General features: G+C 36.9%; 1 protein-coding gene across 2 annotated transcripts in view; it reads right to left on the minus strand.

The window, feature by feature from the left end:
- Positions 1–14,678, minus strand: part of PTPRD (protein tyrosine phosphatase receptor type D) — a 372,025-nt gene that overhangs the window by 9,239 nt on the left and 348,108 nt on the right. For both annotated transcript variants that reach the window (XM_065657714.1, XM_065657713.1), the window contains 5 exons: positions 9,054–9,339; positions 8,396–8,574; positions 7,023–7,149; positions 5,917–6,042; positions 1,279–1,433 (listed from right to left, as the gene is read on the minus strand). In XM_065657714.1, coding sequence (XP_065513786.1) covers positions 1,279–1,433; positions 5,917–6,042; positions 7,023–7,149; positions 8,396–8,574; positions 9,054–9,339 — 873 coding nt within the window. The remainder of the gene's footprint in view (positions 1–1,278; positions 1,434–5,916; positions 6,043–7,022; positions 7,150–8,395; positions 8,575–9,053; positions 9,340–14,678) is intronic.

Genomic DNA, 14,678 nt, shown 5'->3' on the forward strand with positions numbered 1-14,678 from the left:
ATTCTGCTCCCGCCACACGAGATTCTGAACTCCACCATCTCATGGTCGCTGCAACCATGGCAGCCCTCCACCTTTACTGCTTCAACCAGACCCTCCCTGTTAGTGAGGATGAGATCCAGCAGCGCACCTCTCCTAGTCAACTCCTCCAACATTTGCGTCAGAAAGTTATCGTCAATGCACTGGAGGAACCTCCTAGACTGAGGCTGGCTGGCTGAGTAGTCCTTCCAGCAAACATCAGGGAAGTTAAAATCCCCCATAACAACCAGAGCCTGTGACAGTGAGGCCACGCTCAGCTGCCCATAGAAGGCCTCGTCACCTTCCTCACCCTGATTTGGTGGCCTGTAATAGACACCCACAACAGTGTCACCCCTGCCAGCTGCCCCTTAATTCTCACCCACAGACTCTCAACTCGCTCCTCATCTATCGCTGAACGGTACTCTATACATTGTAGTTGCTCTCTCACGTAAAGAGCAACTCCACCACCTCGCCTGGCTGGCCTGTCTTTCCTGAAAAGGACATAGCCATCCATGACCACATTCCAGTCATGTGAGCTGTCCCACCATGTCTCTGTTAATGCCACCAGATCATAATCTCCTGACCGAACGCAGGTTTCTAACTCCTCCTGCTTATTCCCCATGCTGCACGCATTGGTGTACAGGCACTTCAGGGAGCGAGCCGAGTACACCGATTTCACCCTAGGGGCCTGAGGGGCCTCCCGGTCTTTATCGATTCCAGCATGTTGCCCCACTGATGCAAGCCCAGCTACAACCCCATCCCCCTTCGAATCTAGTTTAAAGCCCTCCAAATGAGCCCTGCTAATTCCTGTCCCAGCATGCTTTTACTGCTGTGGGATAAACCTTTCCCGTGTATCACTGACCGGACTGGTGTCTTACAAAACCAGCCATTATCAAAGAACCCAAAGCCCTGCCTGTAGCACCAGTCCCGAAGCCAATCTTTTACGGACCTAAGTTTTCTATTCCATCCCACATCATCACCCAAAAATGGAAAGAGGGAAGAAAAGATAACTTGAGCCCCAGACTCTTTCACCATTCGTCCCAAGGCCTTCTTCTTTTCAGAAGAAACTTTTCTGTGTAAATGGGATGTCACAGAACATTTCCTGTCTCATAAAGCAGTCCTATGTGTTCCTCTTCAGTGACATTTTCTGACAGTTCACATATGAAATTTCATTTATATATATACACCCTCACTGCAACCAGCAATCGAGTTGAGAAAAAAATAAATCTGCATATGAGTTGTTTTGAGCCTTTTTTCACTTACCTGCAATGAACAGAAATGGGTCCATCTTGACCAAACTGCTCTTTCGTTTTATGCACTTGGCCTATGAAGTCAATAAATCCTTCTCCAGACTTCGGCACTCCTTGTTCTGGCCAGTCAGTGAACTGGAACTGCCTCACTGTTCGTGACTGGCCATCCTTTAACAAAAAAGACAAACAATGTATCCCAAAAGCATGTTCCAGAGGCTGGTAGTCAGTCAAGCAACAACCATAAAGATAATCACAAAACAAGGACATTGAGAGGAGGTGGGGGATGGCTATGATCATGTTTATGAAGACTCAATCACAGAGCTGGCTGGTGCTGTTGGACACAATAACTCAGAAGTGCAGTTTTATTAATGACATTGCATAAATTCCCTTCTACACTGGATAGGAGAGTTGTCTGACATTCTGCCTGTGTATAAAGTATGCCTGAGGCTAAACATGTAACAACCTCACCAGGTTATATGATTTTTTTTGAATTGCTATGTTTTGAATCCCGTGGACTGCAAATTTCTTTTAATACAGAACAGTTAGAATAAGGCCATCAAATCTGACTCTCCATTTCATAGACATGCTTATCTACTGCATGTCAGGAATATCTTCACTGATAAGACTTGTTTAGTCATTGCCTTCTTTGCAGATGATATCTTTAATAGTATGGTGTGTTTTATAAGGTGGACATCTGCCTGGAAGAAGACAGGGCAAGAAAAGCCAGTTGTTTAACAAACCATAATCGTGCCTTCACTCATCATAATTTCATTCACTAACAGCTTGGACTCAGTCAAAAATTGAGAAAGGCTTCCTCTCACAAAACAAGTCGGCTGAAGCTGTTCATTCCCTCTGGTCAGGAATACTAACGGGATTGTTTAAAAATGCAGAATACTGCAGCATGGTTATTTTTAGAATGAAGTCACTGGAAGCATTAAATGCCAACTTCTGCTATGTGCCTATTTAATGTGTAAATGGTCAGGACGCATAAATAGAACAAATACAATACAAATGGTTGAAGTAAATTTGTTCTGAATTTTCAAACATTGTTCTTGATGATTTTGACACTGTCAATCTGCACACCTGAAATGTTTAAAAGCATGGGCATAAAAACACCGGCACATGAGCTACTGATGTGAGCTAATGCCTCTGGACATGATGTTTCCTAAGCACCAACCTTGCCAAGTCTTCAAAATAGTCTTCTGCTAAGTGAAACTCAGGAAAAACTGAAATTATTATAGGAGATCCCCCCTCAAATCAACAAGTTACGCTGAAGGAAAGAATATATATATATTTTTCCCTCTACCATAGGCTCTCAAATATTACAGACCTTTGAAGTGAAATAGAAGTGATTTTAAAAATAAACAAAGGAAAACCCAACACTTTGATTCAATTTTTCCTCTGATACTCTGGGTTTTTGCCTCCCATGTCTCAGATGATTAAGGAAAACAGAAAACAGGTTTGTGTGCCAGCCACTGCTCCATGAGAGCAGAAACATACACTTCTCTGATTTATTATCTCTTATACTCTCACTAGAATGCTATGACAATTTAGTAGTCTATTTCTGTGGAACATTTTTGCCTACTTAAGAAAAATGTTTGAAAATATTTACCCAATTTTATATCTTGTGGGCATCAACACAAAGAACTAAATATTACCTACCAAAATGGCATTTTGATAATGCAGACTTCTCTAATAATGGCCTCTGTGATCCCATTTTCCCTCAATAGGACATAATGAAATTGCACCCTTCAGATGGCCTTAGGCACATTACATTAATTAAGAGGACAAAACAATAGGTTGATTCCCTCCAAAATAACCTCCCTTTCCTCTGATATAAAGAATAAAAACCTTCAGTCTGACTCACTTGCAACATGTTCATTAAGGAGATGGAAGCTCTTCAGCAATTTCTGACCCTGACAGGTATTACGCTAGAATAACTGTAGAACAACTGTAGCTTTTTAGGGGTAGAAAAGATAAGAAAGACACTGCTTTACTTAAGTCTAGGCTGTCATTGGAAAGACAACAGATTTCTACGTGCCAAAAAAATTTCATGGTATTTTTTTTTTCCAGGTGTGTTTAAATCAACTGTCTTGATATATTTCATGATCATAATAACTCAATAATCCAGTGAAAGTCTGTGAAAACTGTTCTGATTTAGTTTTAATGGCAATAACTTCTGTTATTTAATGCTACTTAATAAGTACAGAAGTTATTCTGATGTTAGACTAGCACTAAAGCATATTGGGAACTGACTCACAATTTCTTACACAGTTCCCTCTGCTACTGACATTATAAACAGTGCTGCTTTCTTTTAATGATACACTTGCCAACAGCAGTCTAAATACAAATGTCAAATTTTATTAAAATCTTTACTTTAAATATTGTGACAGTTTGCAGAATTGGTTATCAAAATATGAACTTTTAGATCCCTATGTGGAGCAGAGGGCTTTTAACATATCCTATTGAGTGGCTGACCATTTGGATTTCTTCTTGCAGGGGATATTCAATTGTCTTCTGATGAGGCTGTAGAATTTATAATACTCTTTTACAGCTGTCACTAATAGTTTAGGCTTAAATGAGACTGCCCCAACATATTGACCTCTGGAGTTTAAAGAAAAAGTGAGTATAAAGCAGTCAGAAGCAGTAGATTGAAACAGTTACAGAGGTCAATTTCACCTTACAACAATTCACAGCTCAGTTTCAAAAATAACAGGGAGCTCCATGCCAGACGCTTGCTACTGACATCTACAAAGGCAGTGTGCTTCTTTTTTTTTCCCTGGGGAATAACTGGCTGACTCAGTTCTGCCAGAGCGTGGATGGTATTCCAACATTATGGGTGGGTTTGAGATAAGAGGGAGAGAGGCTGGTTACAACCACAGCAACATTTACTGTTCTTTGAATGCAACAATTTGGTTAGATGGTCTCAATTACTGGGTGAGACAGCCATAAAAGCCTAACTACAGGAAAACGATAATGTATGTTTTGGTAAGTAGTCCCCACTTCTTCCAGTGTATTTGGAAGGATCTATAGTTTCCCAGAACATCTAGAAAATTTCAGATGGCCTTGTGAGCTTGCCAGTGCATTGTTTAATGAAATTTGGCTCACCAAGGCAAAGAGATTTTTAAAATTTGAGAAGCAATGATATGTAATGGTAAAATGGCAGAACAGGACTGCTGCAGTGCATGTATGCTTGGCACTTTTTAAAAGAGGTATATTAATATCAGGTCCAGTAAAACTGTAAATTAAGTTATTTCACCCTTTCAGACTTTTTAGTGGTTTTCTACCAGTAAGTAAACAGACTTTCGTAAATATCTTAGTTCATTATCAACTCTTGAAATAACTTTTCGAAAATACATTCTGTTTGCAGACACTTAAACTACTTCAGTGGCTTTCTGTTATCATTGTTATTTTGAGATCTGAGCTTGGTGAACTATGTCACATAAGACCTCTTCCAGCTTGAGATGGAATAGATTTTTAAGAGACGATCTACCAAAACTATCAGCACAGTTGTAGTGAAATTGGCTTTGACTGTCTAATGCAAGCGTGGTTATAGACTGATGTTATGAACCTGTTCTTCTCCACCCTTGCTCAGCACAAATAGGTTAGTGAAGCTATGAGCCATCTGATCCTTACTAGATTTCAAACAGAATGAAAATCAGATCTACTGTGTCTACAGTTCCTTTCCAAAAACACACTCCTAGGTCTCATTTCCCAAATCAAAACATTCATATGCTGACTTGGTTAGTTACGACACTGTCCAGCTAATTGTCAGTAATACTTAATTTTCCTGGAAGCTAACATTAAAAGCAACAGTCTATCTAACTACAAGAAAGTCCAATAATTTGGATGCTGACTGGCAATTTTGAATAATCACTCATGTTATTCCTGGACAGTACACTCTGCTGCTTTGCTTTAACAAATAGTATTCTGCAGTGCTTACAGAAATAGAGGCTGCCAGTAATTCTTCCTGCCATGCAGACTAAAGTGCTAGAAATCAAAAGTCTGAGAAATGCCCAATATATATTTAAAGTTTATGTACATTTGATCTTATATCAGTGCTCAGTTTTGGACCCAGGAATTCAGATAAGAAATGCAGTATGAAAATGAGGATGCTAGGGTCACAGCTGCATGTATCTATGCCGCAGATATACAAGAGTGCTGAAAATACACTATGCCAAAAAATCAAATTATAATGTGCAAAGCTTGTCATGCTTTTCTTATGAATGCTATTTGCTTGGCAGTTTTTAAATCTCAATGTATTAACCTTCATACTCACTCAGCCTAGAGGGTGGTGCAAAACAACGTATTTACAGCTGTGACAAAAATTGCCTCCAAAAATGATCAAAGGAGAAATGAGGAAAAAAGGGAAAATGGTCCTTAAATCATCTAATGTATTTTGGCACAAACAGTTGCTCAGAACTTTACAAAATTGTGCTGCCCAGATGTTAGGTCTGAATGAAGTCAATTGTTCTTAAACAAAGATCCCATTCATTTAATATCTTTATCTGCTTTTTGTTTATTGTTTGTAGAAAGTACACCCTTGCGTTTTTCCTAACAATAATAAACATTTTTAAAAAGATAGGAAAAGAAAGAAATTGACATTTTCTTTTAAACTTATGTGAACCAGTATAATGCTATGTTAACTTACCCTTGCATCTGTGACCTTGAATTCCCTCAGAATATACTGTGGCATGTTGTATTCTGCCATTGGATCTACCACAAAATACTGATATCTGGCTGAGCGCTCTGCAGGCCAGTACTGGTGACATTTTTCCTACAAAATAACAAATTAAAATTCATTTCCTGTAACTCAAGCCCATTACCATAAATTGGTATAAAACTTTTTTCATTCAGGTAAGTGTAATACTCATGGAAAGTGCTACTAGTGACAGGTACATGAACTTGCTTGAACATGAAGTGAACGTGAAGTTTCATACCTAGAATAAAGAATGATCTTCAATATTGTATTGCAAAGGGGTTCTCTCCGGTCATTGTACATCTCAATTCATTTATACTTCTGCTCGGTTCTGTTATTTATCAGTGATAAGAGCTATCCTTACCCTAATTTTAAATACAGAATGGAATTTAAATCTTGAAGCCACTTTCAATCTCCTTTCTTCTTTCCTTTTGAAGCCAGTCCCCCTGGCCTCAGTTAAGACTATCTCTGCATCCACTAGCCATGTCCTGAATCATCTCTATTCCTGAAATACATGGCCTGACACAGGTTTAGTTATCACACAGCAGTTTTATCTTGATATAATCCCGTCCAGATAGTAAACTGCTTCGTTCTTTCCGTTACACAAAGCAGCACTTGAATGAGTTTAGGACTGTAAACTGGGTGCTGAAACTTTAAAGTTCATTGTTATGACCACACAGAAGACATTCAGATCTCAAAAATACCACACTTTCTTTTAACATTGTTAAAACCACATGCTGCAAAAGAGAAGTTTCCAAATAAAAAATCCTAATTGTTCAATAGACAGCAATGCTCTCTCTGCATACTTCAGAATATCAACATGCAAACTCAGTGGCTGAATCTCGGTGTGCCTCACAACAAAATGCCATGTCTGGCTTGTCTATTGCAACACATCTGCAGACTGGAAAACCCTACACAATAATGCCATTGATATTTCAAAAGGAGAAGGAACCTAAATCTTCACCTTTATCTTCAGACATTCCCATAACAACAAAATATTTAAAAAAAAAATCATTACAACAAACATTTTAGTAAAGCAGTATTACAGTAGTACTTACTCTGCCCATTTCTCTTAGCTTAGTGAGCATGACCACAATTGTAGAATTATGCTCCCAGAGCATTCTCCAGAAGTCTTCAGTTGTTTCTGCTAAAGGACCCTGTGTAGCTATGTAAGCTTTTTGTTGTCTATGTTCAAAAAGAAGTAAATTAAGAAAAATATTTTAATCAAAAAAGTGAATTGATACACGTTCTCTGTTTATATATAAACATTATCTAGAGGAAAAAATTATATACTATTAATAATAAGAGCATTAAAACCTTATTATGATTGTTTAATCAAACGATGGCTTTTTATTTTTAGAACTTTGTGAGGGAAATTACTCTGTTAATATTATGATGTATGTCTTTATCATTATTATTTAAATTTTAATGCAACTCTAATAGCTCAATTTTGTGTGCTGTAAAAAGCACTTAAGAAACAGTTGTGTTGGTTCATTTTGTAGAAATAACTGTCTAACAATCTATTAAGTTTAGGAATTATAGCATCAAGCAGTTTCTTTATTAACTCCTTTTCAACAGTCTGATGCCTCCAGCAAAAGTAAGGCAGGAAGAAAATTCAGGACTGGAGTGCACTGCACTTCCAGGCCTTAATATCCTACTAATGGAAGCTACCATCAAGCTGTTAAAAACCTCTGGATCAGGAGCTTTACAAGATGATGACCAGTTCTCATTGTTCCTGCTACTTTCAGTTAACTGAAACACCTGTGCGGGTGACACTGGAGATGAAAGCTGTTTCCAATTATGAGCAGAGGGTCAGAAAATGATCTCTGTGAGTTCAGATACTCAGGTACACCTAAACTGCTTTACGCAAACTATACCACTTCTTCTTCATGACTTTTTCTACCTGTTGCTTAAGTTAGCTGAGGGCATATTGCTCTGTGTTGTCATGAAGATGCTGGTGGGCTACAGAACTGTTTATGTATAAAACACTTTTGGTGGCTAGGTCTAGTCTTAATCAGTGTTCCAAGATCATACATTATCACTTTGACACAGGGAGTATATCTCCTGTATGTTATTTCTACGTATCTTCTTAAGCAGAATAGTTGTGAAGAAATTGGGTTTTCAAATCATGAATATGTTTAAAATCTCAGTAACTTTCAGCTTGTCAAACATCTTGGGAGTTCTCAATGGCTTAAAGGTAGATAAAAATAGAAGGTTTAAGACTCTGTGTAATTTACAGAATTTTCCTTTATCGTGTGGATGAAAATCTAAACGTTTTATTAATATTTAAAGACCCACTCAACCAAACATGGCACATGCAGATAAACAATAGTAAATTTCCATACTAAGATATGTCATTTTCCATATAATTATGTAAATAATTTTGTTAACTTTTAAAACAGTCCACATGAGAACACATCAACATTAGTACCTGTATCCATCAATGAAACTGGCATTAATATAATCAGAGCCTTCCACTCCTCGTATCGGCTGCAAGCATACCCTTGTAGACTCATATGGCATAATATTGACAAGGCGATTTTTGAATTTATTACATGGAAGATTGGCACTGATGAATCTTGAAGTGTGAGCCTTAGAGCTAGCAAGACGCTGTTGAAAATAAATTAAAAGAATAAAGGCCAGGTATAACAAAACTAAATTACACTGTCAGATTTGAGGATGTCTGCTCATTATCCGTTTACAAATAATTTCAGTTTCAGGTTCTTTTCCATATTCTATCGCATTACCTAAATATTTGTAAAGCTTATTTTAACATCTTATAAAAGCTTAATGTCTGCTTGATTAATGATATGGACAAACTTGAGTATTAAACCTCTACACAAACACACATTTCAAGTTATTGAAACAATAAAGGAACAGCAGGGTTCAAATATCCTCACTGAACAGTTCTTGTCCAGACACCAATTGAGAATAGAACTGTAGATTTTACAAAGAATCATCTTCCTAATATAAAATTTTAGCCTGCTGATGTCTTGTCTTTCAATTACTGGAAACAACTGGTGGAGGACAGAGCAGCATTAAGTGTTACACCATTTGTTTTGGTTCCCCACAACATAAAATCCCAGTACCTTAAACTCCAGTTCCATTCCTGTGACATTCTCGCCTGTTTCTATCTGTGTCAGCTTCTGGATATATGCATACAGGTTTCTGGCTGGCACTTCGGTATTTCCACAAGTCACTGCTTCCAGCAGTGCATCATGGATAAAGATGTATTGGTCCTCAGTTTGAACCATGTAATTTCTCTGCGCTCTCATTAGAGTTACGTGGCCATAAATATCTACAGTCTTTTCATGCTTTATTCTCTCTAACATGGCATCTATCACAATGAAACAGCCAGTCCTGCCGACTCCAGCACTAAAAGAAATGAACATAGGAAAAAAAACCCATGAAGCAGTATTTCATGCATTGTGCTTACTTTTATGACATTCAAGTTTTAGAGTTTTTTAACAATAATTTGAACAGCACATTTCTCTGAATATGAACATCAACTATTACGAAAGAGGTGGGTGCCCTGAAATAAGTAAGCTCCTTTAACACCCATTACAAGCAATTGAGAACTTGGAATGCTTTTATATGAGATCTTTGCATCTTGCAGTTTCAGGTTTGAGTATAATAGAAATAAGACACATTGCAATGCCTTCTAGAAATATGCGTTCTTAAAAATTGAAATTACTGGAGATGACGAATTCTCTAAGAATTCAAGCTTTATTTGTAGCATGATTTTTAATTGATTAAACATGCTGTTGTTGCTATTCTATTTACAGAGATGACTTTATTGCCAAACAATAATGTTATAAAAAATGAGTCATTTATTTCTATTGTGCTTTGGAGGTAAACTTTCTCTCCCTCCCCCAACTCTGCCAGTGGCACTCCTAGTAACATGTTTTTTTCTGTCCTCTGCTTTTCCACTTAGCCAGGCCATGCTGTTACTCTTTGCAATGCAGAGCCATGTCTAGTTAGCCTATGCAAGCTGTAAGCTAGGGAAACCCTCAGCTGGTCACTATGATAGCTGTCTTGCAACTTGAGGAAAATGTAAGAAAGATCTGGAGTGGCCAGAATCTGGATCAAGATACTCAGTCATCACACTATTTCGAAGGACAGATTGTAAAAGAACTAAAATGTGCTTAAAGACAAAGTTTGAAATCACAGCATTCATTAATGTCCAGACTGGGTGAGTAATTTTTATCAGGCAGAGGGAAAGTTAGTGCTTCCTCACAGGTTCTAAGTTAAGTTAGTTGCTGATTTTAGGCAGGAGCTGACACGAAGTTACATCAACCCTATTGAGGCCAAAGAAACTGCTACTTCTTAGCTCTCTGCAAAGTAAGGGGTTCCTTAGGAACAACTCTGAGCTAGAAAGTTGCTTTCCTATCTTTGGGGGGACTTGAGGGTAGAAGAAGACATGGGTCAGCTACTGTCAGCTTGGTACCAGAATAACCCTTGATCATGAAATACTCAGTCAGATTCAAGCAAATTAAACCTGTCTTAGCTAAACTACTTAACAGCAGTTTATTTTTGATACCTGCTGTCAAAATATGCCAGACTTTCAAGGATTTTCAGTCATTCCCTCTCTGTCTTAAAGGTGTTGTCTGCTACATGCATGGGCTACCTTTAATTACTCCTGAGGACAATGTTATGCAACCAGAAGAAGAAAAAGAGATTTATGGTTCTCACCTTGATGCGATCACTGTTAGTCACACATGCTACTTTATTACCCATTTTGCATAACTGAATAGGAATGATGTAGAAGGAATATGAAAAAGGCTACAGAATACACAAGACCAGAAAATATACTGAAGGTCCAAGTATGCAACTTCTGTGCTAAATGGAGCCATTTTTCCTGAAAACTCTACAGAAATTATTTTACAGATATATTTGAACATCAACTGTACTAAATAAAATCTTCAGGTGGATGACTGTCTTTTTACAGCCATGCATATGACTGAACTTTATGAAGTTTCGTTTCTATTATTTGCATGCATGCAGCTATATAATGTACAAACGTAAAATAGAATGGGTCTTGTATATAATTTTTAGAGTTGGAATCACATCATGTCTGTGACAATGAATGATAGTTTTTGGACTTCAAATGCTTAACTGTTTTCAGTTAGTGACATGAAATACAGTACATAGTATAGCAAGCAAAAATTTATAAACCCTCAAGACACTGCCATTATCTAAGTTAAACATATCTAAGAACTGCCATGTTTTGAAAAGAGAGAGAAAAAAAAAATAATTTCAATCCAGCTTCTAGAGGACAATTGTATGAAAACTAAGATCTTCTCACAGTTCCTAGATTTTCACGAAATATTAAATAAGTCCATCCTGAAATAAATAAGGGTAAACCTTTACTTCTTGCATGACACTTTAAGAATCTCTGACAGCTCCCAGCAAACTGTATTTACTTACAACCGTATCAGAGAGAAGCGCAGAGTAGAAAGATGTTTTAGTCTCACAGCAGGTAACTTTGGTTCTAAGATTCCATATCTAGATATTGCTAGTCATGTATTCTTGTCACCTGTCACTCTTCTCAGAAGCAGATCCCCTTCAAATAGCCGAGGACTTTTGCTAACAAACCAAATGCATCAATCTCAACTTTCTTAGATGTCACTCTGACAAGAATTAATTAATATTCTGAGATTAACAAAATCTATCAATCAATGATATTGATCAATGGGAGTTGTAGAGAAAGAAAATATGCAGACATATGAAATGATGGTTGTCCTAGCTAAATGGAAATTCATTTACCTTATATAATAAAACCTCTGCATTCCAGGAAACCTTAGTGACCTTAACATTGATAATAATCATGAACAAAAACTCAAAAAAATTGTCTCACTTTCCCTTTATTTTTTTAATTGCAAAGAAATCACCACAAGTAGCACACATTTCTGTGTTAGATTGGTTTATATTGAGTTTTAAACCATTCCTTAAATGATTCCTTCTCATGTTCAGTTTTTATCAGCCTAACTCTTTCTGGCCAAGTGGGAAATAAGAAGGTTTGACAGTGCAGATGTTCTCAGTAGTTTAGTATATGGTCCTCTTTCCTATCACATATTAATGAATTAATGTTCCAGTACCATGTTTATAACTGAATATGCCATTTTTCAGAGTAAACATTATGAGGCTCACTGGTACCTACAAAAAAGAACTGCAAAATTCCAACTCAGTTAAAAGCTTGCACTTTCGGCTGCAATGAGCGGTTTTCACTTCTTCTCTTCACATCTTGTATTATCATTTATATATTTGTTTTTCCCATAAGCAAACTCAGAGAAGAATAGTTATTAGCATACTGTACCACAGAAGATATTTGCTGTTTTACAGGTTTATGCAGAGGTTGTGAAGATCACAACTCCAGACTAAACCACATTACTATGCACCAATGCTCTCTTGATAAGGATGGAGGGGCTGACACACTACATTTATTGAAGCATTTGGTTCTGCTGGGGTCCTGACACACTCCTGTCTGGATCATTTTATCCAGCAAGATATGTTACTACCTTAAGGTGTTTAGGACATTCCAAGTCTGCCAATTATAAATGAGCTATGTGTCTGCCACACTACCCTTTTCGGTTTCCAGGTAAAAATTGAATCAATGCTATGAATATTTTAACTTCCTTCTCATTTGCCCCCACATGCGTTCTAACTCCAAACTCCAACAACTTCCTATAGAAGAGCAAGAAACTATCCTATCTTTATGTTGTTTCTCCTTCTCTTCTGCTATCATACAGACTTCTTAATACAGTACTGATAAACTGCTGGGAAGCCATGCATTTTGAATCCTCAATAATATGCCACTGTAACATAAAAAAAAAAAAAATCCTATCTACTTCATGCTAACAATGATAATTCAGCTAACGAGGATAATTTCACAAATTAATTCTACACTTGTTATTGACTTTCTTGCCCTTTTGGTTTGCTTCTTTTGGTGTTACTGTTGAACTTAGAATGTAAAAAAAAATTCTACCATTTCAGCTAGTGAAAGATACTGTTACATTTACAAGCTGAAAACCGAAGTAATCTATTAAATAGCCATGCCTACTAGGAAACTGTTATTGCTTCAAATATTATCATTTATTCTATTACAACATTTGTTTTCAATTTCTAAAAACATGACTGACTCAGTTCCATGAGTTGAAACATGCTTAATGTCCTGTGATGCAATACAGCTGCAACTCACAAAAAGAAAAATTAAGAGGCATAAGGGGGCCATTCCACAGTAAAATCACTGTATGGATGTGTTAAAGGTTGGATTTTGTGATTAATTTGTAGCTGTTTAAATGATGACCCTTTACTGATACTTCAGTGATTTGGCAAAGGAATGCAGTGTAAGTGCCAGTATTCACAGATCATTTAATTGGAAGCAAAGACAGTAAAATATGGGCCAAAAATAATTTAGGACATTTTTGACTCATGTCAGGGGAAAATTTTATTGAATATTACAGTTTCAGATTGAATGAAGCTTGCATTTATGAACTGAAAGTACATAAAACTGCTTGTGATATGGGAAACATAAAAAATGCCTGGATTTTATTGAAGAACTTCATAAGATTAATTAGATTCCAATCTCACATAAATTCTGTAGTAGTTCTGACACAGGCAATATTTAGATTATTTTTCTCCTTTTCTTGTCAGGAAATTAGAACATGGCTTAAAATCACCCCTGTGTCCAAGAAGTAGCAAAAAAGCCATTTATGAAACCATTAAATGTCCCTTTGAAGGGATACGTCTGACAAAAATAGCATAAAGACCCTGTGCAAAGAGGTAAATTCAAATTTAATGTTAGAATAGATACCAGACTGCGTTAAGAATTCTGGTACCAGCTTATAAAGGACCTTTGAGAGCTGATCTGCAAGTGCACAAGGACTTTCTTCTCACTGTGGTTACGGTCAGATACCAGCAATCAGGTATGGTATATGATGCTTCACGAAACTAAAGACTTTAGCCATTGCATTTTTTTTATGCTCTGCATGGAGGCAACCATATTTGTCATTAAGGTCATATAAAACTTCTTAAAATGAACATAGGAAGAAAAAAACACATCAGAAAACAGGAGATTTTACTACAAGTAGACAAAGCTTGGTCTAGAGCTCCCCAGAGTTTTCATAGATAGCTGGCAAAAACATAGGAGGCTCACAAATCAAAAGCCAGCCTTGGATCTTTCTTCCTTTATCGAGCTTTATGAAGGCTTTCCTTTCAGTCTGTACATTCTCAGAATTCTACCATTACCATAAAATTTTCAAATATAACTGCTCCAGATTTAAGCAAAAGTTTTTGTAATATGCAATTGAAGAAGTGTAATAATGTTCAGGAAGTAAATCTGTTCTTTATCTAATCCTGAGTTCAGGTCTGGAGAGATGAAGCACAAGAAGCTGTCTTACCAGATTGTATCATGAACACAAACAAACTCTCAAGTATTAAATCATACAGATCAAAACTCCAAGAAATTTCTTTAACAAATCCTATGTCCTTTTTATTAAAATAATTTTAAAAGCTGAGTTTTCCATGGAGGATAAAGAGGTAGCATTAGTAATGTTCAACAAAATAAAACAAAAACGTTTTAAGAGACACTTCTAACAAGGACATTCCATTGTAGCAATTCAAATCCTCTCACCAGACTTTAAATCCAGGTCTGTTGTGAGCCAGAACTTTACAGTAATGCAGAAGGACTTGTATGTAGCTCCAAAGCAATACAT

The sequence above is a fragment of the Caloenas nicobarica genome, chromosome Z (assembly GCF_036013445.1).
Source record: "Caloenas nicobarica isolate bCalNic1 chromosome Z, bCalNic1.hap1, whole genome shotgun sequence".
NCBI classification, from domain to species: Eukaryota; Metazoa; Chordata; class Aves; order Columbiformes; family Columbidae; genus Caloenas; species Caloenas nicobarica.